The sequence below is a fragment of the Glycine max genome, chromosome 11 (assembly GCF_000004515.6).
Source record: "Glycine max cultivar Williams 82 chromosome 11, Glycine_max_v4.0, whole genome shotgun sequence".
Lineage (NCBI taxonomy): Eukaryota > Viridiplantae > Streptophyta > Magnoliopsida > Fabales > Fabaceae > Glycine > Glycine max.
The window spans coordinates 9,204,039-9,228,195 of record NC_038247.2 but is presented as its reverse complement, the minus strand read 5'-3'; the positions used below and the strand labels follow the sequence as shown (position 1 = coordinate 9,228,195).

General features: G+C 32.0%; 3 protein-coding genes across 5 annotated transcripts; 1 reads left to right on the top strand and 2 right to left on the bottom strand.

Annotated features, from left to right (window-relative positions):
* Positions 1-2,667: 2,667 nt before the first annotated feature.
* On the bottom strand, positions 2,668-8,061 carry LOC100802919 (protein TIC 62, chloroplastic). 3 transcript variants are annotated; one of them, XM_006590845.4, is made up of 14 exons: positions 7,733-8,061; positions 7,219-7,336; positions 7,057-7,129; positions 6,923-6,968; positions 6,651-6,821; positions 6,271-6,352; positions 6,062-6,134; positions 5,873-5,983; positions 4,647-4,799; positions 4,300-4,433; positions 3,945-4,133; positions 3,509-3,703; positions 2,988-3,054; positions 2,668-2,886 (listed from the first exon to the last, which is right to left on the bottom strand). In XM_006590845.4, exons 1-13 carry the CDS (start codon positions 7,998-8,000, stop codon positions 3,000-3,002), a joined length of 1,668 nt encoding a protein of 555 aa, XP_006590908.1. In that variant the 5' UTR covers positions 8,001-8,061; the 3' UTR covers positions 2,668-2,886; positions 2,988-2,999. The 3 variants fall into 3 exon arrangements, with proteins under 3 accessions (XP_006590908.1, XP_006590906.1, XP_014619483.1); XM_006590843.3 differs by having other exon boundaries at positions 6,651-6,827; positions 7,733-8,058; XM_014763997.3 differs by lacking the exons at positions 2,668-2,886; positions 2,988-3,054 and having other exon boundaries at positions 3,620-3,750; positions 6,651-6,827.
* Positions 8,062-8,283: 222 nt separating this feature from the next.
* LOC100802397 (protein TIC 62, chloroplastic) lies at positions 8,284-13,335 on the bottom strand. Its single transcript, XM_041006790.1, has 8 exons — positions 13,220-13,335; positions 11,522-11,639; positions 10,816-10,926; positions 10,569-10,658; positions 10,301-10,356; positions 10,109-10,177; positions 9,780-9,968; positions 8,284-9,523 (listed from the first exon to the last, which is right to left on the bottom strand). Exons 1-8 carry the CDS (start codon positions 13,333-13,335, stop codon positions 9,328-9,330), a joined length of 945 nt encoding a protein of 314 aa, XP_040862724.1. The 3' UTR covers positions 8,284-9,327.
* A 7,525-nt stretch (positions 13,336-20,860) lies between these two features.
* On the top strand, positions 20,861-24,026 carry LOC100805941 (4-hydroxy-3-methylbut-2-enyl diphosphate reductase, chloroplastic). Its single transcript, XM_003537850.3, has 10 exons — positions 20,861-21,248; positions 21,803-21,999; positions 22,180-22,359; positions 22,475-22,606; positions 22,701-22,775; positions 22,865-22,970; positions 23,080-23,174; positions 23,354-23,539; positions 23,634-23,720; positions 23,839-24,026. The coding sequence occupies exons 1-10, from the start codon at positions 20,984-20,986 to the stop codon at positions 23,902-23,904; spliced, it is 1,389 nt and encodes a 462-aa protein (XP_003537898.1). The 5' UTR covers positions 20,861-20,983; the 3' UTR covers positions 23,905-24,026.
* The last annotated feature ends 131 nt before the right edge of the window (positions 24,027-24,157 follow it).

Sequence of the window (24,157 nt, the reverse complement as noted above, 5' to 3'; positions counted from 1 at the left end):
TTATTGGTGTCATCTATACTGGCCAAGGATTTAGATTTGGAGATCGATTTAACTGACTTGCAAGCTGGGGTAAGGTTGTAGAATGAGGCTTCCTCGTTACCATGGTTAGTTTCATTAACTGTAAGTCTCCATACAAACTTCATTGTTCATATAACTTCAACTTCATTGGATAACAAGGTATTTTGTTACAAAGGATGTAAATAGTGCATTATTAAATAGAAGTAGATTTGAGTGTATATGGGAGATGGTACCCTTCCAAATCCCAACTAAGAAACTAAGATTGCACATGTAATTAAGGATTTGAGAAAGCTAAAATGATTTGGTACAAAATAGCAGTTTTGGTATCAATACTAGTTGCTAGTGCAATTGACTTTTGTCTATCCTATTCTTTGACAAAATTATATTCTTCATTTGTTAAGGTCTTTGTTGTTGCTATGTGATATTGTCCATGGTTTCATTCAAGTGAGCTTTTGCTTTTGATTACTATCACTTCATCTGATTAAATGTGCATCCATGAGTGACTTTCCCTTCCCATTATTATATTCACTACTATAGCAATGAGAACGCTGATATTCTACCCATAAATGTTCATTTATAATTGGTGCAACATCACATAACAAAAAGCAGCCTTAACGTTCTCAAGATAGACGCCAATAGTACTCAGACCTAGTATTGATAACAAAATTACTATTTTGTACCATAGAGCCTGGACTTTAACACGTCATTCATCTTTGGTCACAAGTGCACTCAGCAACGACTGGAGTTGAGGCCTCAGGGTCCAAGAAGGAAGATGAAGATTGATAAAAAAAATTGACACTTACTTGTGGATGGGTCTTAATAACTAGCTAGGACTAGGAATGGGACTTGAAGGTCTGTGACTGCAAGGGTAATTAGTTAACGACTGTGAAACAAAACATCTTATTTAGCAAATGATGCTTTTAAAGCGTATTGGACAATACTAGGTTCCATGTGAGTCATCAAGGTAGGATAAAGATTGTGAATATATTGACAAAAGCCTGAGGAAAAAGGTTCTGTACTTTTGTTGACATGAGAAAAGGGTGAGAACGGAGAGGGAGAAATGTGGGAGAAAGCACGAGAGATTGGACAAACGGTAATACTAACTGAGATGGGGTGAGGTGACAAAGTAGTCAGTGAGAGGTTGTTTAGAAACCAATTGAAGGAAAGCAAACATAGTCTCATTAAATAGTACATGACAGAAACACACAACACATTACATGACGGAAACACACATACAGCGTGACAGAAAACACACACATGACAGAAATACACACACAAAAGGGGTTTAGTTAGATCCCTCATGGCATTCCTGTCCAGTGAAATCTCAGTCCTTAATTAGAAACAAGAGAAAGAATTTTGTTAGAATTAGTGGTAGAATCCCTAATTGTTAGCTTATTAGGCTTTAGAATAAGCAATCACATATATACAGAGCTGTGTGATATTATTGTTTAGATACACATTCAGTAAATCCTTTATGGTAAGTTTAGACACACATTCAAATAATCTTTTAAATTTAAAATAATAAAAAAAGGAGATATGAAGTTTTGATGGTGGAGATTTTTACTAGAGAGAATTTAAGTGAAAATCCTATCCATTCCCATACAACATGACAGAAAACACATTGCATGACAGAAGCACACAATAAATGACGGACACAGTTACTATTATATGGAGATTTAATTGATTTGAATCACTAAAATTGACTCCTAAACATAAAACCAACCAACCAACTAATAAGTTAGGATATTATTATTTTAAGAACTTATAGCACATATCTGTACATATTTATATACATTGTCATTCTAGTTGACTTATTCTGTTTCATACCATTAAAACTTTCAGTACTTCTTTTTTTTTTTTTATATAATTGTCATGACCTATTCTATTTTATTTCACGAGTCCCTGAATAATTTATCTATATTTCTTTCCTGAAAGCTTTTGTAATTTATCTAGTATTGTAGTTTATGATCTATAAACAAATTATATAACATATCTATTCTTAAGGTTGAGAATGACCCAAATTATATTAGTTCTATTTTAGGAGATATAAGAGTTGGAGGGAGGGATAAATTGTGGATTCGAGTTTTTTCCTAACAAAAACTAATATATTAACAATTAACATTTGTCGATCCGAGATTGTAGTTTTACGGGATCAGGTTTGAGTTTATGCAGAAACATATCATAAAGGTAAAAATTGACTTAATATGTCCCTATTTATTGCTAGGGTACTATAAGCCTATTATCTACTCTATTTTTCTTTATTTTATTATTTCATAAAAAAAGAACTTTATTTTACTCCTTATCAAATGAATAAATAAAACATCATTTTTATTTTCTAAAAACACATTTATTTTATTTACCTTAATCGAAAAAATATTACTTCTATTTTGATTGGACATTTGAACTCCTTCCCCAACACGCGTGCATATTGTGGCATACAAACGATGCATGTACTATGAACTAGAAACATTTCTTGTTGTAGCACATTTCCATAGTTGGCTTGCAAGTCATATTCGAAGAGAAAATGTACATTAGTTGACGGCAAAAACGTGAGTTGCAGTACGTACAAAATCGTCTGGAACGGTCACATGTTATCCGCAAATAAAATTGAAATGAAAAGCTGAAAATAATAAAAACAAATATTAAAAATTGAACATGAAAACTGATGCTTTTTCCTTCATTTAAATTGTAACATAGGGAAAATAAATTACAAAAAGGAGCAATAGTGTTCGTTGAGTTTCGCCAAATGGTCATAAAGAAATAAATGAAACACTGCTGAAAATTTCAATTCGTAGAAATGCTTCTCTTCATATTTGAGTGACCATCCTTGTCCTTCATATGAGTTGCCGCATAGACTCTTCAACAGTTCTATTAAAATTATGTGTCCAGTAATTTTGGCAGTAAAAATAAAGCTTAAACCATTGTAGAATATAATCAAGGGTATACATATAATAATTTGCATTTCTAACCTTAGGCAATTCCTAAGAATTTCTGAAGGAAGGTGATGGTGATGCAGGAGGCTTCAAGTCCTCATACCTGGATGTTCATTTGAATGAGATCGGAATGTTAACATTTCCTCCAAGAAACATAAGACAAATATGGATTAAACAAGAAATTTGTTAAAAATTAAGGACACCAACCTAAGCATAATGATAATAAATTATAAATATCAGAGAGCCCTACACATAGGAGAGTGGACAAAAAGAAAGGGATACTACGACGTAATAGTGAACTTGATACAACTTTTTTACCCGAAGTCATGATGTATTTGATCTATGCATGTTCTCATTTACACGTTCCTACCTTAGTCCACTCATTACCAATCTATGATTTCTCTAGTCACTTGAATTTCCAAGTTCCAACCAGTAAATAAAACTCACAATTATACAAGCCAATGAGTCATTTGTTGAAAAAGCCTTAAATAAGGAATAAAGTAACAGTCATTGGAGAAGAAACAATTGTTTTTTAAGGCAAGTCGGAAGCAGCTCACATGGTATAAGGTGAAAGTGGTGTTGACTTGGGTTCAGGGAGATGTTCTTTCTTTGGTTCATCTGCTGTCGAAAGTTGGGCTGGTCCATTGCTTGATATTGTGTCTATCTTTGGCACCCCAGCTGCAGCAGGTGTGGAAACTGATACAGTTGGTGCATTAGGAGATGGTGACGTGGGAGGCTTTAAGTCAGGATATCTGCAGGCATAACATGGCCTCAGGGAACAAGAAAATCATACTGAGGGCTGTGACAGAATTGACATAAGTTGAAACCAAACTATATAAGGTCCGGTGCTAAAGCATAGACACAGCACAAATAAAATTACTACTAAGCTGCTGATAACAAGAATGAAATCAGACTAACATAGGGTAGGACGTTTAGGTAAGAAAAACAGTAATGTGTATTAAGATAAGAGCACAAAATTAGAGGGAAGCTTACACTACATAAGGAGAAAGAGGCTTCTCCACTTTAGATGACGATGTTGTCTGAGAGTCGCCATCTACTCCCAGCACACTACTTGGAGTATCAGAAGCACTTGGTTGTGGCACTGTCTCACTGATCTTCGTTTGTTTCCCACCACCAGGCTGAGATGGAGAAGGAGATGATGGTGGCTTCAAATCATCATAACTGATAAAATAAACATCAAATTAGTTTATGCCTCCATAGTCCACAATGAAAAAAATTGGTTGTGTCCAAATCCTTATTAGTTATTACATTATCAGAAAGACTTACAAATATCCCTACATAATATTTTAATATCTTTTGTCAAGGCAATATTTGGAATTTGGCTTACACAATATAGGGAGAAAGTGGCTGATTTGCCACTGGTTTAGGTTGTGCAGTTTCTTGTTGAGTGGCTACTTTAGGTTCCTTAGCCACAACATTTGCAGGGGGATCTGGAATGCTGACAACTGCAATATCTGGTTTCTGAAAAATCCCAATAAACAATGAATTAACTATCACTTGTTAGCAATAGCAAGGTAGAAGCGTTAATGATGACTAGCACCCTCAGTGGCAAGTTGAACTGAGAAGCAGGAGGTATTCAATTGTTATGTTTCAGGTTACGACCATTCATTTTTCTCAAGACTAGTTTTGATCATGTACCTTAAAATGTACAGTACTATATAAGGAAGGAATTACCTTGGGTGAAGAAATGTAAGGGCGTTGAGAAGGTATCCTTGCAAGAAGTCCCTCCATGGGAGTCAGCGGTGAAGTTGTCTCTGCAATTGCCTCCACTATTTTACAATATGAAAGATCACGATTCTTGGCCATGACTGCCAAGAGTTCAGCAATCTGCAATGAATTAGAGTAAGTTAATTTTGCACTTGGCTAGCATTCACTTACCAATTTGAAAATCAGAGCATATATATTCCCATTTATAAGAGGCAACAATGACTGCCAACATATTTACATTACTTTCCAAACATACAAGCAACATGGTGCGGCGTGTAATAATATATATTCTGTTCTGTATGTGCAGACAAGAATTAAACAAGCATGGATTAAATTAAAATGGTTATATTAACCTCAGTAAATACGATTATGTGTAGTCCTAACTAGATATACGCTGTGGTAACACAGCAGATAGCAAAGGTAGCTCTCAAATTTAAAGTTCTGTGTACATTACCTGCTAGATACAGGAAAAGAAAACCTATGGGAGCTCAAATTTTATTAATATAACTGGAATTTTTCAGAATAAGCTTACAAAATAATGAAGAAATAAAATTTATGAACAAGAGATTAGAGATATGATGAGAATGCAAAAAAAAAAAAAACAGAACTATAGTCTACATGTTGTCGGATACTGACACTGCACTGATGTCAAGGTGGGGATTATGAGAAGGAGAATGTTAACCAGTATCCACTGGTTAAGGGATCAAAAGTAAAGTGGTTTTATAACAAATTGTAACATTTGATGCTACTAATGCACTCTCATTTCCAATACAAACTTTCTGATTGTTGATTGTGTCTTAGGGCACTCATTAGCATGACCCTCATGAGAATTTCCAGTCAATGCATTGTTGACTTTTATGAAATTAGATTGGCAATGCTCATACATAGAAAATATAATCGCAAACTAAAAGAGAGCTAAAAACAAAATAGAATAAGAATAACATTTATTAGTATTGTTTTTCAATCAACTTGCTTGCAAAAAACTATGAGAGCTAGCTTGTGATCATATTCCATCATACACAAAAGTATTCCAATTTGTTTGCAATTCATCATAAAATGAAATTCACTTACTTTTATTTATTATCAGTACTTGGGTACTTTCTTGAAAATCAGAGAGTTAACAACTTCCATATGTCTATCATAATTTATAGAATTATAGCTATATACATGAAAACATATCACAAGATAAGTACCTGAAGGTTTGACACCAGACCCCCAAATAAAGTATCTTCCGTTGATAGGGTTATATTATGAGTTTCCTTGAAAGCATCAGTAGGCCGCTCCATACCTCCAGGTCTCACTATCTGAAGAGTGACAAACTAATTAGTCAAATAGAACCTGGACTTGGGTGAAATTAGTATCAGAGATTCAGAATGACTCACTGTGTATGGAAGTCCACTGGCCAGCAGTGCTTCTTCTGCCTTCCTTTTCCAAACTAGGACTCCCCAAAACAAACTACAGAAGCAGAATTTAGCAATCAGTTGAACTGCTTTATGATCTCAATATGTGGATATAACTACTACTTGACTACAAACTACAAATATGGAAATTGTTGAACACAGTTAGTTCATGAGAAAGCTTTCATACTCACTTGAGGATAGCTGCAGGAAAGCCAATTTTGTTTGTTCCCAGTGAAGTAACCAATATGAAGTGATTTACTTTGGTAACAGTTGCTGCAAGGTAGAGAGAACAACCATTTCACATTTTTGTGTTTTCAACATTTAGTACAATGCAAATTAATCACTGCTCAAGACAAAAATATAAAAAAAATAACAAAATAATAAACACTAACTGATTAAGCCTGGTTGATTTCAGTATTTGTGTTTGTTTTAGTGTTTCAAGATCAAGGTTTAACAAAGTTTGAGCAGTAAACAATGAAAACTTCAATTTTAAGACAAAGAAAGATCAAAACATACAAAAAGCATAGAGGACTAAAACATAACGATAATGAAAGATCTTGTTACCACTTACCAGCATCAATTAGATTTTTGGTGGCCAGATAATCTATTCGAAAGGGTCCAGTGATGTCAAAAACTTCCTTCTCACTGGCACCAATGCTACATATAACTGTTGATGCATTCCCTAACGCCGATCCAATTGTTTCTGGTTTCTCCAAATCACATTCCACAATTTCAAGCTTCTCTACAGCTGGGCTAAAGCCCAAAAACAATCTGTTATTCAATACAGCAGCATTTTGTCATTGAGAACCGAAACATAATGATTTCAAAACTTTCTTGCCTTACCTTGTACCCCTCCATTTGCACCATCAAGCTTCAATTGTTCAACACTCTGCACATGTTTATATCTTTAACGTGTATCCATTTTACACAAGATATTAGTCATATAACATATTTCAAATAATTAATCATTACACTACCTGAACTAATGCACCGGCCCTCTGAGCACTCCGCACTCCGGCTCTGACTCTAAATCCAAGCTTTATAAGCTCCCTGGATGAAAGAGACTATCGCTTCTTAGAATTTGAAAAAGATTATCATCATAGAAAAGAGAAGTGCAGAGTAACAACTAATAAATGTACCTCACTGTCCGTGAACCAACTCTACCAGTAGCACCAGCAACAAATACTAAGTTGTCATCCTTGGAATCTGTTTTCTCAGAAATCCCCTCAGCAGTACCCGTACAAGATTTTGTTGAACCTTGTATACAACATGTATGTTTAGATTCACGTTAGATGATCCAAAATCACGTTTAAATGTGTAATTTTTTTCTTAACGGAAAATGTTAATTTGTTATTTTTGTTAGAAATATCGGTTAGAAGATTCAAACCGCGACTCATCCCCCCTCCCTTCTCCCTTCCCCAACCAGAGTCAACCTTGTATCTCCGTTTCCGTTTAAATGCATAACTTTAGATAAATGTTCACATATTAGAAACAAATTTAAGTAACTTTTGCATTCTATAAAAAAAATATTGAGTTTTGTTACTAGCTAACTTCCTTTTAGAATGAAAACATACAAAAACAAATGAACTAAATGAAACATATATTGAAAGAGAGAAGGAGCATCATATATATATATATATATATATATATCACCTGAAGCTTGAGCTCTGGTGCAACGAATTTTGTGCTTTGTGGTACAAGGGTACCTTGTGAAATGGGAAAGGTTAACATGGGAGGTGGCCGAAGGTTTGTCAGTGGCAGCTCTACGTGACAGAGAGGAGGTGGGAATGGTGGTTGCGGTGAGTGACTGTACGGAGAAAGCCTCCATAGGAGAAGCTAGAAGGATGATATCTGGGAATGAGAATAATAATATGAAGATGTGAATAGTTTTGAATTTGATCGTGTTTGTTATGTTATCCATTACTATCTTCTCTCATTGGAACTGGTGCCACCCTCTACAGTGTGTGGCTATGATATGATGCCTCTACCCCACATATGTCACTCCTCAACCTCAAGTCTCGAGTTACTTAGATTCGCCACCGAGAGAAGATCATAACGTTTTTTTTTTCTTCCAAATATCTATTTTGATCATGGAAGTGTTAAACGGTGATAAATTAATCTTAAAAAATAAAATTTTAAAATTAATCTCTAAATATATTAGAAGTTTCTCAGATTAATCCTACAAACATAATTTAGGACTAATCAATCCAATTTTTCGCTCATTGGACATTCTAGTACTAAACACTTTGAGAGACTTTTTTTTTCCTTTCTCAAATTTACGTGGAATATATAGTTTCTATCTCTCTGATGCACAAGTTTTAATTTCGTACGATTTTGATATGTCAAAAAAAGAAAAATTGTAAGTAAGGTTTTTCTTAGCCAAATTTCAAAAACTGTTTTACATTAATAGCCAATTAAACTTTTTCTATTATGCTACTTGATTATATTATTTTAATTAAATTAAAAAAAACCGAGGGTCGAGTATCTAGATAGTGAAATCCTAGTAATTAAGATCTTGCATCTAACTACTGAGATATCGTCTTCTTTTCCTAGTTTTATCACTTTATGTACAATAAAGAAAACATAAATCCAGTCTTATTTTATTCCAAGTTTTGAAAAGTTGGCAAGTTTTGAAAAGTTTTAAAAAGAATAAAAGTAAAACACGACAAATTAATTCCTTGGGAATAAATTCAATAAAACCTAAAGTTTGAAGTAAAAAGTACAATGCCAAAAATAAATTACGAAAATGAACAATAGTGTTCGTTGTGATTCACCAAAAGGTCATAGAAAAATAAACGCCATTGCTGAAATTTTCAATTCGCAGAAATGCTTCTCTTCATATTTGAGTGACCAACTGGCCATCCTCGATATGAACTGTGGCATAGACTTTTCAGAAGTTCTATAACAATTATGGATCCAGTAACAAATTAATACGAAAATGTTGGGTCAGAAACCATACTAGTGAAAGTGAACTTGACATATAACATTTTGACCCAAAGCCTTGATGTGTTTGGTTTATCCACCTTTTCACCTTAAGTCCATTCATTAGCAATGTATGACTTCTTTACTCGCTTGAATTTCCAACCAAAATAAAACTCACAATTATACAGGGCAATGAGTCATTAGCTGATATCCCCGCCCCCTTATATCTCTTTTCTAAAGTTTAATTACTCGACATGCATTACATTAAGGAATGAAGAGTCTTTGGAAAAGAAAAATTAAAATCTTAAAGGCAAGTCAGAAGCAGCTCACGTGGTATAAGGTGAGAGTGATCTTGACTTGGGTTCTGGGAGATGTTCTTCCTTTGGTTCATCTGCTATTGAAAGTTGGGCTGGTCCATTGCTTGAAACTGTGGCTATCTCTGGCACCCCGTCACCAGCAGATGTGGAAAATGGTATAGTTGATGCATTAGGAGATGATGTTGGAGGCTTTAAGTCAGGATATCTGCATGCATAACATGGCCATAGGGAACAAACATAAACAATAAAATCATACTGAGGGCAGTGCCAGAATCGTCACAATTTGAAACCAAACTGCATAATGTCGGGTGCTAATGCATAGACACACCACAATTAAAAGTACTACCAAGTGTTGATAACAAGAATAAAATTAGGCTAACACATGGTAGGATGTTTAGGTAAGAAAGACAGTAATGCGCATTAACAATTTAACATGAGCAGGAAATTAGAGGGTGGCTTACGCTACATAAGGAAAAAGAGGCTTCTCCATTTCAGATAAAGATGTTGTCTGAGAGATGCCATGTACTCCTAGCACGCTACTTGGAGAATCTAAAGCACTTGGTTTTGGCACTGTCTCACTGATCTTTGTTTGTTTCCCATCACCAGGCTGAGATGGAGAAGGAGATGATGGCGGCTTTAAATCATCATAGCTGATAAAATAAACATCACATTAGTGTATGCCTCCACAGTTCACAATCCTAATCCTTATAACATAATCAGAAAGAGTAACAGATTTCACTACATAATATTTTAATATCTGTTTCTAGGAAATATTACTAATCTGGCTTACACAGTATAGGGAGAAAGTGGCTGATTTGTCACTGGTTTAGGTAGTGCAGTTTCTTTCTGAGTGGCAACGCTAGCTGATGGGTAGTTCAGTTGGAAGGAAGTAACTCACCTCAATGAGTTGAGTAGCTTCAGAGGTGGAACGATTAAAAAGGGTGACGTCGGATTGACTGAGCGGACTTTATAGACCTTTTACACAGCCACAACATTAGCCGAGGGATCTGGAACACTGACAGCTGCAATATCCGGTTCCTGAACCATCCAAATAAACAACAAATTAACATGTAGCACTTGTTAGCAATAGCAAGGTAGAATGGTTAATAATGACTAGCACCTGCTGTGCAAAGTTGCACTGATAAGCAGGAGGAGGTCAACAGTTATTTTCAAGCTTCAACCATCCATTTTTTTCAATAGTTTTGATAAAGTAACTGAAATTGTACAGTACTATATAAGGATGGAAGTACCTTGGGTGAAGAAATGTAAGGGCGTTGAGAAGGTATCTTTGCAAGAAGTTTCTCCATGGGAGTTGGTGGTGCATTTGTCTCTGCAATTACCTACACTATTTTACAATATGAAAGGTCGTGATTCTTGGCCATGACTGCCATGAGTTCAGCAATCTGCAATGAATCAGAATAAGTGGATTTTGCACTTGGCTAGCACTAACTTACCTATTTAAAAATCAACAGTCTCATAATTTTGAGGAGGTGTGACCTTCCTCTGAGGCCTTCCGTGCTGGGCTTCATGCATGTTGCCTGGTCTATCACTCACTGTGTATGGAAGTCCACTGGCTAGCAATGTTGCTTCTTCCTTCCTTTTCCAAATCTGGAATCCCCAAAACAAACTTCAGAAGAAGAATTAAGCAATCAGTTAAACTGCTTTATGATGTCAATATGCCAATATAACTACTCCTTGACTACGAACTACAAATATTGAAATTGTACACAGCTAGTACTTGAGAAAGCTCTCATACTCCCTAGAGGATAGCTACAGGAAAGCCAATTTTGTTTGTTCCCAGTGAAGTAACCAATATGAAGTGATTTACTTTGGCAACAGTTGCTGCAAGATAGAGAGAACAAATATTTCGCATTTTTGTGTTTTCAACATTAGTACAATGCAAATTAATGACTGCTCAAGAGTCAAGACAAAAGTATAAACAAAATAACATAATAAATATTCACCGCCTGGCTTATTGAAATTCCAAGGATAACATTTGTGTTTGTTTTAGTGTTTCAAGATTAAGGCTAAACGAAATTTGATCAGTAAACAATAGAAAATTCAGTTTTAAGATAAATAAAGACCGAAACATACAATAAGCATACTACTAAAACATAATGAAAGCTCTTGTTACCAGCCTCAATTAAATTTTTGGTGGCCTGATAATCTTTTGGAAATTGAAAGGGTCAGTGATGTCAAAAACTCCCTTCTCACTGGCACCAATGCTACATATCACTGTTGATGCATTCCCTAATGCAGATCCAATTGTTTCAGGTTTCTCCAAATCACATTCCACAATTTCAAGCTTCTCTACAGCTTGACTAAAACCCAAAAACATTTTCAATACAGCAGCATTTTGTCATTGGAAACCGAGACATGTTGATTACAAACTTTCTTGCCTTACCCCCCTCCACTTGCACTTGTACCATCAAGCTTCAATTTTTTAACACTCTGTACATATTTAAATCTTTAATGCATATTTATTTTATACAAGATATTAGTCATATAACATTTCACGTAATTAATCACTACGCTACCTGAACTAACGCACCAGCCCTACGAGCATTTTGCACTCCAGCTGTGACTATGGGTATTCGTGGGCTGATTCAGGTAAGTTTTGATCAAATTTAAGACTCAAGCCAATAAAATTTGATTTGTTCGATTTTTACAATTTTTTTTAAAATCCAACCTAACCCATTCATGAATGGTTTGGTTTGATTCGGACCAACAGATTATCCATTTAAATTTGATCCTTTTTTTACCTAGAACTATTATTTTAGAGCATGATTCATCAAAATACAATTAACGCAATATTATCAAATGTCTGAAAGTAGTAAAATTGATTAATTTAATGTCATCGACATAATATTATAAAATAGACTAATACAAATTAAAACAAAATATTCATCAACGAAATTTACTCTGAATCACAATTATTCCTTACAAACTAATTTCATGTAATAAATTTTGTTACTATCAGATTTGTTGAAACAAATGAACAAAATATGATTCATTAATATTATAAATATGACATAAAAAATAAATGTGAAAGGTAAAACAAATACAATGTACCTAAAAATAATACCTTAAAGGTTTCAATGCTACTAGTCCAAACACTTTGTAGCCAACACTTGGAGGCTCCATACCAGCAGCCAAACAACTCTAAAAATTTTGATCGGATTTATAAATCTAAATCCGTAATCCAACCCATACATGAACAGTTTTGATTGGTTTGGTTCGGTCTTGACCTAAATACATAAATGATTTAACCTAAACTATTTGAATCGGTTTGGATCGATTCGGATTCGTAAGTAACCCATACCTGTGAACACCCCTAGCTAACTCTAAATCCAAGCTTTATAAGCTCCCTGGATGAGAGAGACTATCACTCCTAAGCATTTTTAAAAAGTTATTATCCTAGAAAAGAGAACTATAGATCAAGAACTAATAAATGTACCTCACTGTCCGTGAGCCAACTCTACCAGTGGCACCCGCAACAAATACTAAGTTGTCATCCTTAGAATCTGTTTTCTCAGAAATTCCCTCAGCGGTACTAGTACTAGATTTTGTTGAACCTTGTATATAACATGCAAGTTTGGACTTTGGATTCACGTTAGATGATTCAAACATTAGACTCACTCTAAAATTGTTTGAGTCAAAACAATTTTAGATAACCTTTGTATTTTATATATATATATATATATATATAAAACTTATAATGAATACTACTACTAACTTGCTTATAACAACATACAAATATAAATCATTTCACCTCAAAATCAATTTAAATACAAATGAACACACAGCAATGACACTCAAAATTAAGAAACATATAACACCTGAAGCTTGAGCATTGGTGCAACGGATTTTGTGCTTTGTGGCTCTTGAGGTGCAAGGGTACCTCGTGAAATGGGAAAGGTTGACATGGGAGGCAAAAGGTTTCTCAGTGGCTTCTCTACATGACAAAGAGGAGGGAATGGTGACTGTGATAAGTGACTGTACGGAGAAAGCCTCCATAGCCAAAGGTAGAAGGATGTCTCTTAGATTGAGAATGAGATGGGGAATTGTTAATTTTGTGAATAGTTTTGATCGTGTATGTTATCCATTGGCACCAATGTCATTCTCTACTGTGCGTGAATGTGAAATGATGATTGATGCCCATACCCACATGTGTGACTCTCAAGTCTTGAGGAGTTACATAGATTCACCACAATCATAACTTTTTCACACTGTACGTGGAATGAATAGTTCTGATGCGCAAGTTTTTATTTCATACTATAATACTTTCAAAGCATGATATCTTTGGGGGTGGGCTGAATTTTCTAAAATTGTAAATTTTTTAAAATAAGCAGACCAATTATTTCTATTTTATATTAAAATGAAGGAATTAAAATTGTGAATTGAACAAAATAAGAGAAGCAAAATAGTATTTATATAAGTCTTTTTATTTCTACATAAAAATATAATAGAGTTTAATATTTATACAATAATAGTTTAAAATAATTTTAAATTACCTTCTGAATTACTTTAAGATAATTATTCTAAAAATCAATAAAATTATCATACATGATAGGTTGTAATCAGATAAATGAGTAAAAAATTTTACATTATCTGTATATAACTTTTTTTTTCTCAATTTAATACATTAAGAGATTGAATAATTAATAGGATAATACTAGAATTTGATAGCTTATCTTCTTTAATAATATTAAAATTTATTAACAATGAGGGCAATATTTCTTTTGGTTAGAAAATGAGGGTGACTAAATGGGGAAGTTTTTTTTTTGTTAATTACCATTTGGGGGTTCATTTTGAACCATAACCCAAAACGGGGTAAATGCTTAATATCTTTTACGATTCCTAAGTTAAAGGTTGCAATCGATGTTATGAATTTTTTTTTAACTGAAATCGTATAATATTTTATGATTTCAGTTAATTTTTAAAAATTTACGACACGGTCCTTTTCTAAAAAATTTTATAGAAGTCACAAATGAATTTACAACTTCTATTTTTTTCTTATATATTTTTTTAAAAAATACAAATAATTTTTTATTTAAATTATTTAATAAATAAATATTTTTAGTTTTATTTAATATTTTTTATATATTTTTATATGGTTTTATTTAAAATTTTCTTAAATTTTGGTATGTCATTTTATTTAATATATAGAAAATATAGAAACATTAAATATAGAAAATATATTAAATAAAATAATATACCAAAAATCAAGAAAAATTTAAATAAAACCATTTAATTTTTTTAGAAAATATATTAAATAAAACAATACTCAAAATGTATATAAATATTAAATAAAAACTTATAAAACATATATAAAAATATTAAATAAAACTAAAAAAGCAAAAAAAAATATTTATTTATTAGATAATTAAATCAAATAATTATTTACAATTTTTTTAAAAAAATTTATAAGAAAAACAAAAAAAAAAGAAGTTGTAAATGAATTGATGACTTCTATAAAAAAATTAAAAAAAAAACTTAAATGACTTTAAAGTCATAAAAAAAAAAGACCTACGACTTAGAAGTAGTAAATTAAAAAAAAATAACTGAAGTCATAAAATATTTTGGGACTTCAATTAAAAAAATAGAAGTCGTAACATTAGTTATGACTTTTAACTTAGAAGTCCTAAAAGATGGTATGACTTATCCTATTTTGGATAATAATTTAAAACGAACTCCAAATGATATTTAGCCAAAAAATTTCTTTATTTTATCGTTTTGTTGAAAATGAGAGTAATATAATATAATTAATATTTATATATCATATTAAAGCAAAATGAAAACTTAGTGAGGGCAAATGCCTTTATTCTCTTAGCCATAGATTCATCCATGCAATCAATGTATAAAAATATAGAAAAATGACTTTCTACATTGTTTTCTTACCAACATGATGATAAAATAAACAAAAGTTAAAAAATTGGATAGTAAAATTTACTAAATGTTAAAAGTTGAATGATAAAATTCGTGAAAATAAAACATAAGTGATAAAATTCATAAAATAATGAAAGTTTGGCGATAAAATTTGTAATTAAAATTAAAGTGAAATAAGACCAACAACCATTTGATACAAGTGATTCCTTGTATACCTTAACCAAGTGATCCGAATTTGAATCCTAATTGACAATTGAATATAAAATAAAATATATTTAGAGAAAAATACTTATTTTATATACATTCACAATCTCTAACAAAAAATTATTATTGTCTTTTGATAATAACAACTTCATATCATTATCTTATATCTACGGATTGAAATATCATCTACTTCTAAAAATTTATGTACAATAACAAAAAAAAAATCCTGCCCTAATTACAAACTTAAGATTGTCACAATCTTCGAATGTAGGGTTATTTACACTGAGAGCTTGAATTTGAGTTTTAATTATGTAACTTTTAATAGTACGATCTTAATTAAAACATAAACATAAGTTCAATTACTTGATTGAAAAGAAAATGTTTAAAGAGTTAATTAAAATTACTAAATAATTTAAGGACGTAGAAATTAACTTAACCTTTTTATTAAGATCAATTGTAGATATTTTTAAATTATAAAGTGCGTACTCAGATTTGAAGAAGCAATGTTTAGAAAATCCTGTGTATACAGATAATCAATAGTCAAAGCCGCCACCAATGGAAAAAAAACAAAAGTCAAAGCTACCGGTGCTTTTTTTTAAAATTTTAAATAAAGCCATCCGATCTTGAAAACTGCAAAATTTATAAAATAATTTTATAGAGTTGGTCAACAAAAAGTAAAAAAAAAAAAAAAAAACCAGCTAAATTTGACTCTATTTCTCGCTCTGAGAAATTTTCAGTAAATTTAACGATCTCAAAGTTTTATGGATGAAAATTATTAAATAAGGAATAAATAAATTAAGATTCTGATAAAATTTTAGTTCTGATAAATTAAATATATTGTCTTATCACTTGTCAGAATACTGGTGTCCCATTTACGTGGAGGCACATGCCTAACTATTTTTTTCCACTAATTGAACTCAATTTGGAGTTAATTTTGATACATTTGCCGTTTTAACTTGAAGAAATTAGATGCGATGTAGTTTAAGAATCTGTATGAATTATATTTTGAGTCATTTCAATTTGGAGTTAATTTCAATTTCATTATTATTAGTAGGGATGGTACAACGGGACGAGCTGGCCTAACTTGGCGGACAAGATGGAATTTTCGACACACAAGTTCATTATGATCCGTAATACCTAACACATCAGTCCACCAGACTAGAGCTAATAGACCCGTTAGTGGATTTTTTTTTCTTTCTAAATACACATTTTCTCTTATATGCTTTTTTTCAGTTTATATTATTTTGTAATTTAATTTTTAATATATATTACTTGAGATTATTTTTCATTTTTTTACTTTTCTTTAATTTAAAATATTATAAAATATAAATATTATATTATATAATTTTTTTAATTAATTTTAAAATTACTTATTTATTAAATTAAATTTATAATTTTATTTTTTATTTTCTTTTAAAAGAAAATAATATTATTAAATATAATTATTTTTGTTTTATTATTTAATTTATTTAACATATTTTTTAGGTGAATATTTTTATTTGAAATCTGAATTTTTTAATATAATTATTTTTAATATAATTATATTACTAAATATAATTAGTTTGATTATGTCATTAGATTTAATTAAAAATGAGAAGACTTTTTGTTTAACAACTTATCTATAGAAGAACATTATATTACATTATCAATAAAATACTTAAACAATTACACTTCGTTAAGGAAAACTTAAAGATGAAGATATGTTAGGACAATTGTTTCTATGTTGCCGGGAAATTCCACAATTTTTTCCACTTTCCCATTCATTTTCTTTTTCGTCAATCTCAATATGAAATGCGAGTTAAAACGGGACGATTATTTGTCATCCTCTTTCTCCTTGGATCACACTAATCTCATTCATAATCTTACTCGTTCATATTCTTGCTACATTAATTCGGGTGACAGCAAAAAATAACTAACTGCTAATTAAAAATCTTTAAAGATATTTTTAATATATTTTTATTATAAAAAATAACTCATGTTTAGTAGTTATTAGTATCTTTTGGATATTTTAATATTTTTTTTTCATATCTGCACGCCATAAATGATAAAAATACCAATTCTTATCACTTAAACAAAAAATAACTGCTAAATAAATATTTTTAAAAATATTTTCAATATAGCAGTTACTACTCTTTTTGAAATTTTATGTCTATTGTACAAGATAGATGTATCAATTATTTTTTTACTATATTTTTTAGTTTATTTTAATACTACTAACTAATTTTTTTATTTTTCTAATTAACGAACATAACAAAAAAATATCAACATCACATAAATTTAACTACAAAAGTACATACAAAGTAACTAAAAAATTGTACTATAATTTTATCCAATTTTTTTTATTTTTCTTTATCTGTATATTTTTTATTTAAAAAAATAAAAAAACAAAATTATAAAATTTAATTTAATAAATAAGTAATTGTTTTGTGTTTTTTAGTATCGTAAAATTAGTTATGACTTTGTGTTAACTCATTGGCAAGTACATCATTGTCTCAAGAGTAAAATACTTGGAAGTTGGAGTGTCAAATCCACCTGAACTTTGTTTGTACATTCAAACTCAGTTTATAAGTAAGAGATAAGGAATTTAAAATAGAAGATAAGAAGAGGTAGAAGATAAGATAAAGATTTTTAAAAAAAGATGATAGATTTAAAGATAAAAAAATAGAAGATAAAATAGATAAAAAAAATTTAAATATAAGAAAAGTAAAAGATAAAGATAATGATAAAAAGATAATTCAGAATGCAAATAAGTTGGGACATAGTATACCAAAACTACTCAAATAAACAAATTTATATTCTATACCTTCCTGGAGTAAATTCTAAATCCAATTTTGAATTGAGATTTGAATGAAATATTGATTGATGTTTTGTTTGAAAATTACGACAATTCAATTTGGGTTTTTATATTGTAAGAAAAAAGATAATAGGTAACAAAGAATCATTTTTTTTATTCAGCGTGGTTGTTTATTTTGATAGAGTTTTTGTAACGATAATTGGTATCTTTATTACACTAGCTAAAACTTATTTATTCTTATTCCTTTCTATCGCAACAAGATGGACTTTGCCTAGGCTAAGAATAGATCAATTATTAAATCTTGGGTGAAAATTTCTTTTACCCATTTCTCTCGCCAATCTATTATTAACAACTTTGTCTCAACTGTTTTCACTGTAAAAAAAAAAAGTGGACCTTATATAGCAATGAATTGTTTTTGAAATGTCCTTTCCCAGTTCTTTAGAAATTACCATTTTCCAGTGTATAACCCCTAGAAACAAATGCATGGATGGTTAAACCACACAATAAAGATGAAGAGCAAAAAAAATATAATAGAAATTGAAATTGCATTTAATAGATAAGAAGAGCACGTGACAACGTTCTTTTGCTGATATTATTACCTGATACTGGATTATTCATAGCATTACTATACCTTCCCTATTCATTGCAGGTTGGTTATTTGTCAGCATGGGTCTAGCTTACGATGTATTTGGAAGCCCCCACCCAAACGAATATTTTACGATGTATTTGGAAGCCCCCACCCAAACGAATATTTTATAGAGAGCCAACAAGGAATTCCATTAATAACGGGCGACTACTAGACTCCCAATAGAGAGGGTTAACTTATCATTATCATAAGAGGTTTTACACTTTAGGGACTAATGTGGGACAGAAGAAGAGGGATGGATAGAGAAAGAAAATGAGATAACGGACATAGAAAGAGGATTTCCCCTATTAGAGATACTCAGGCTTAGGATGTATTCATTAGAGAGCTCTAAGTATTTGGGGTCGTGTCTTTTCCTTCAACTTCTTACTCCTTTTATATGCCTAAGGTAGATTACTTTTCACGCTGACTTGGTATTGAGCGCGAGCTTTCGCGTTAAGCGCGCCTTTAGGCTTCCTCGTCAGCCTTCTTCGCGCAAAGCGTGAGCTGGCCCACTTAGCGAGAGTGCATGCTAAGCCTGAATTGTGCACTAAGCGAGCTGTCCAATTCTTCTAATTTTTCTTCAAGGTTTTTTCTTTCAATTTTTGCATCAAATTTCCTCCAAAGCACTTGAAAATTTTCTTCTTTTAATTTATGCTAATAAAAAACTGTAAAAATATTAATTTTTTTTATTTTATTAAAAACAATAGTAAAGTAAAGAAATTGCAATCATTCTTAATCAAAATTGACTATCAAATTAACTCAAATTTCACATTTATCACTTTGTATTGTGATTTGATTACTTGATAGACTTATTATTAAAGATTATTAGTATTTTTTGTGGTCTAAATATTTTTGTGTTGCCTTTTTCTTGTTGCAAAAAGGAAAATGAAACTTAGTTATTCACACTGAAAATTCCACATGTACACATGTTATTTTTTTCTTTTTTTAAACTTGGCTAGCCAACCCACTAGCCCACCTTCAGACAGGATGGGCCAGGATGTTCAATCCACCAAGCACAAGTGGGCCATCTCGCCTCGTCTTGTTTTTGGTGGGTCAATGGTAGAGCGGCCTAAACGGGTTGGTCAAACCGTTTTGTCATTCCTAATTATTAAGTTTAAATTAAAAACATGATTAATCCAAAAGAGTTGACATAGTAGTGTAACACATGAATAAGAGCGATTTATTTAACAAGAAAATTCCTATTTGATTCTCATCTTATGCAAATTTCCTTGAGTTAACGATAAACACACACTGTAAAGGAGATTAACCTCTAACTTAGAAAAAAAATTAAAAACAATTAAAAACATGACCTGATACTTTTTATGAGGTTAAATATAACTATATAAGATATCATTATATTATTTTTTTTTTACAAAAATGTCATCCTATTTAGTTAGGGTTGATAAGGTTATAAGGATATATCATTCTCGAGTTCAACTATTAGGTATGTAGTTGTACTAAATCTTTGGAGAAATTTTTTTATTTTTTATAATGATTATATCTGGTTGGAATAAAATTATCTTCAATAAAAAATATGTGTGGTGCAGGCCATAAAAAGAAAATTAAATTTACCTTTATTTTTATCTTAATGAAAAATTAATAATTGAAAATCTTGTCATTAAAAGGAAATCTTTATCTTTGGAAACAAAAAATAGAAAAAAAATAATTTTAATTGAAGAAAACGTTTGTCACGGGTACACAACATTCACGAACCGTGTTAGTATGTGGGCACCATCCTCATAAGCGCCAAAAAAACTGCAAGCACTCAACTCACTCACCTAACCAGAAAAACTAAATATTGTAAAAAACAATTTTTCAATAACTTGTGTAATAAAATTGCTTATATGCTATACCACACTGTGACAGTATGTAACTCTGACACCGTAAAAAATCAAATTTTCAATAACATGTGCCAGAAAATTTCCACGGATAAAAAATATTATTAGTCAAAACAAAAAAAAATGCTTATTTCATTGTAATTACATAATACTCGATAATAATAAAGAACGGCGGCGTTGAAGTGTTGAACAATAAATAAAAAAAATAAAAAAAATCTGAAAACAACAACAGAGAACACGAGTTTGCAGCCATAAAATAACCCACACATTCAGACTTTGTTGTGTTGTGTTGTGTTGTGTTTGACGCACTGTGTAATGCTATCTACGATGGCTCTCTCTGCGCATATTTGCCGTTTCCCCGCCACGCGCGCTGACACTGCTTTGCCGGAGACTCTCACCAGAATCCGGTGCCAGAAGCCTCTCTCTGTCCGATGCTCTGGCGATTCCCCTTCCGGCTCTGTGGGTTCGGAGTTCGATCCGAAGGTGTTTCGTAAGAACCTTACTCGGAGTAAGAATTATAACCGCAAAGGATTTGGGTACAAGGAAGAGACCCTCCAACTCATGAATCGCGAGTACACCAGTATGTTTCCTCTGAATTGGTGTTTGACTTCTTTTGCTGTGTTTTTTAATTGAATTGCATATAAAAGCTTGCTTCTTTCTTTCTGGGCATGTGATTATTTCGGCTTAGAGAGAAAGATAGAGATAGATAAATTGGATAAGTAAGGCCTTGTTTGTTTACTATTTTTTTTTATATATAAAAAAAACATCTCTAAGCTGTTTGTGTTTATTTGTTTTTTTAAGACACTTGTTTTGAAAACAATTTTTAAAGTTTAATAAATTTTGGATAAGAATTTTGATTGTTGAATCGTGTGCAATGCTTCATAAAACCGTTTTTAAACAAGAAAAACGAGATGAGAATCAACCATGCCCTTTTTGTGGTTCATTGTTCTGTTTAATTATTTGTTGAGATGATTTGCTTCCGTTCCATGGAAATTGAGCTCTAGGTTAGTTTTAAACTGTGTGCTTTTATTGTTGGGAGTTTACTTAAGATTTGTTGCTGTGTTAAATTGTATGTTATGTTTTGTTCAGTGTGTGTGTAATGATTTTGTGTGTACCATGTTTTTGTAATTTCAGGTGATATCATTAAGACTTTGAAGGACAACGGGTATGAGTATACATGGGGTACTGTCACAGTGAAGCTTGCTGAAGCCTATGGATTCTGTTGGGGAGTCGAGAGGGCTGTTCAAATTGCTTATGAGGCCAGAAAACAGTTTCCTACTGAGACAATTTGGATTACCAATGAAATCATCCACAACCCCACTGTTAATAAGGTTTCTTCATGTTTCCTATTACCATCAATGATCTTGTATTTCTTGAATTGGTACTTTGAAGTTATACCGTTCAGTTCAGGAAGTTGGTAAAAGTTTATTCATGTCCTGAACTCAATGGTTGATTGCTGCCCTTTTTCCTGTGCATGCCATTTTTTTAACATTGATAAATTATTAATGCAGCGGCTAGAGGAGATGAATGTTCAAAATATTCCTCTGGAAGAAAGTGGAAAACAATTTGATGTTGTCAACAAGGGTGATGTAGTCATATTGCCAGCTTTTGGAGCAGCAGTGGAAGAGATGTTGACTTTGAGCGAGAAAAATGTTCAGATTGTTGATACAACTTGCCCATGGGTTGCAAAGGTACTCTTTTGTATAGATGGCTTGATATTGTGCTGATTTGCATAACTTCAATTCATATATATTTTGCCATGCATCACCAAATACTGAGATTTTTTCTTCAATAAATTGTCTTAAGGTATGGAATTCTGTTGAAAAACACAAGCAAGGAGATTATACCTCTGTAATTCATGGTAAATATGCCCATGAGGAAACTGTAGCAACTGCTTCTTTTGCTGGCAAGTATATAATTGTGAAGAATATGAAGGAGGTCAGTCCTAAGTTGCTGTTATTCTCATTTTTCGTGTAATGAATGCCTTGAAGAAATTTGTTTTAATTTTTTGCATATTGTTAACCTTATCCAGGCTGAATATGTTTGCGACTACATTCTTGGTGGTGAATTGAATGGATCCAGTTCAACCAAGGAAGCCTTTTTAGAGGTATGGTTTTTTCATCATGTAATTAGTCTTGCTTTCTAAACCCTGTGGTCTTCACTGTCATGATTATGTATTTATTTATTTTTGTGCAGAAATTTAAATTTGCAGTTTCTGAGGGCTTTGATCCAGACAGAGACCTGATAAAAGCTGGCATTGCAAATCAGACAACAATGCTCAAGGGAGAGACAGAAGACATTGGTTTGTATTTTTTTTTTGGAGTTGAGTTGGGGGGTGGGGGGGGGGGGTTGACTCACTCGTCTCTAAAGTATGAGTACTTGTGGTATTTATTTTATTGATAATTTCTTAGGGAAACTATTGGAGAGGACTATGATGCACAAATATGGTGTGGAGAACATCAATGAGCACTTCATGAGCTTCAATACAATTTGTGATGCTACTCAGGTAGTTTCACTTCCGTTGCCTTTGATGTTCTTGCTTATTTTAGATTAGTTAAAATGTGATTGCTACACTTTTTAAGCCAAGCTGGTTATAAGTTAGCAGCATACATAATATATTTATAGTTACTGGTCAGTTTTGTATGCTTTCAGTCTAATCAACAGCTAGATTGAATTTTCTTTTAGGAGAGACAAGATGCTATGTATAAATTGGTGGAGGAAGATTTGGATCTAATGTTAGTAGTTGGTGGATGGAACTCCAGCAATACTTCACACCTGCAAGAGATAGCGGAGGAACGTGGAATCCCTTCTTATTGGATTGACAGTGAGCAAAGAATTGGTCCAGGAAACAAAATAGCATACAAGTTGAACGTAAGCATGGATAAAGAGATTTATACCTTGTCAAAGTTATTAGCTCTTTCTAGCCTTCACTATTAATAATAATGTTAATTTTTTGGTCTATCAGCATGGAGAGCTGGTGGAGAAAGAAAACTGGCTGCCAGAGGGTCCAATAACAATTGGTGTAACATCTGGTGCATCCACACCAGACAAGGTAAATTTCTCTTGACTGTCATTTTTTTAAATTTCTAATGGTGTGCTGTACTTTCACTTTTTGCTAATATTCAATTCAATTCGTTTAATACTATTTTGCATCATTGGATTTCAAACAGGTTGTTGAAGATGCACTCATCAGGGTTTTTGACTTGAAACGGGAAGAAGCGATGCAACTTGCGTAGAGTCAGTCATACATACATTGTCAATGTCTAAATGAAACGAGGGACTTAATCATAGAATCTATTACAGCCCTATGTATTGTAAAATATATCAATAACAAAAGTTCAAGAGCTCTTATTATAAATTTTAGCCTGTTGCGGTACCATAAACCAACCTTCTAGCACTTATTGACCGTCCACATTACCTTTATAAATTTTGGCTACAAAAGAGTATAATACATCTCTGATGATGCCCTTTGTCTCTCAAATGGACACG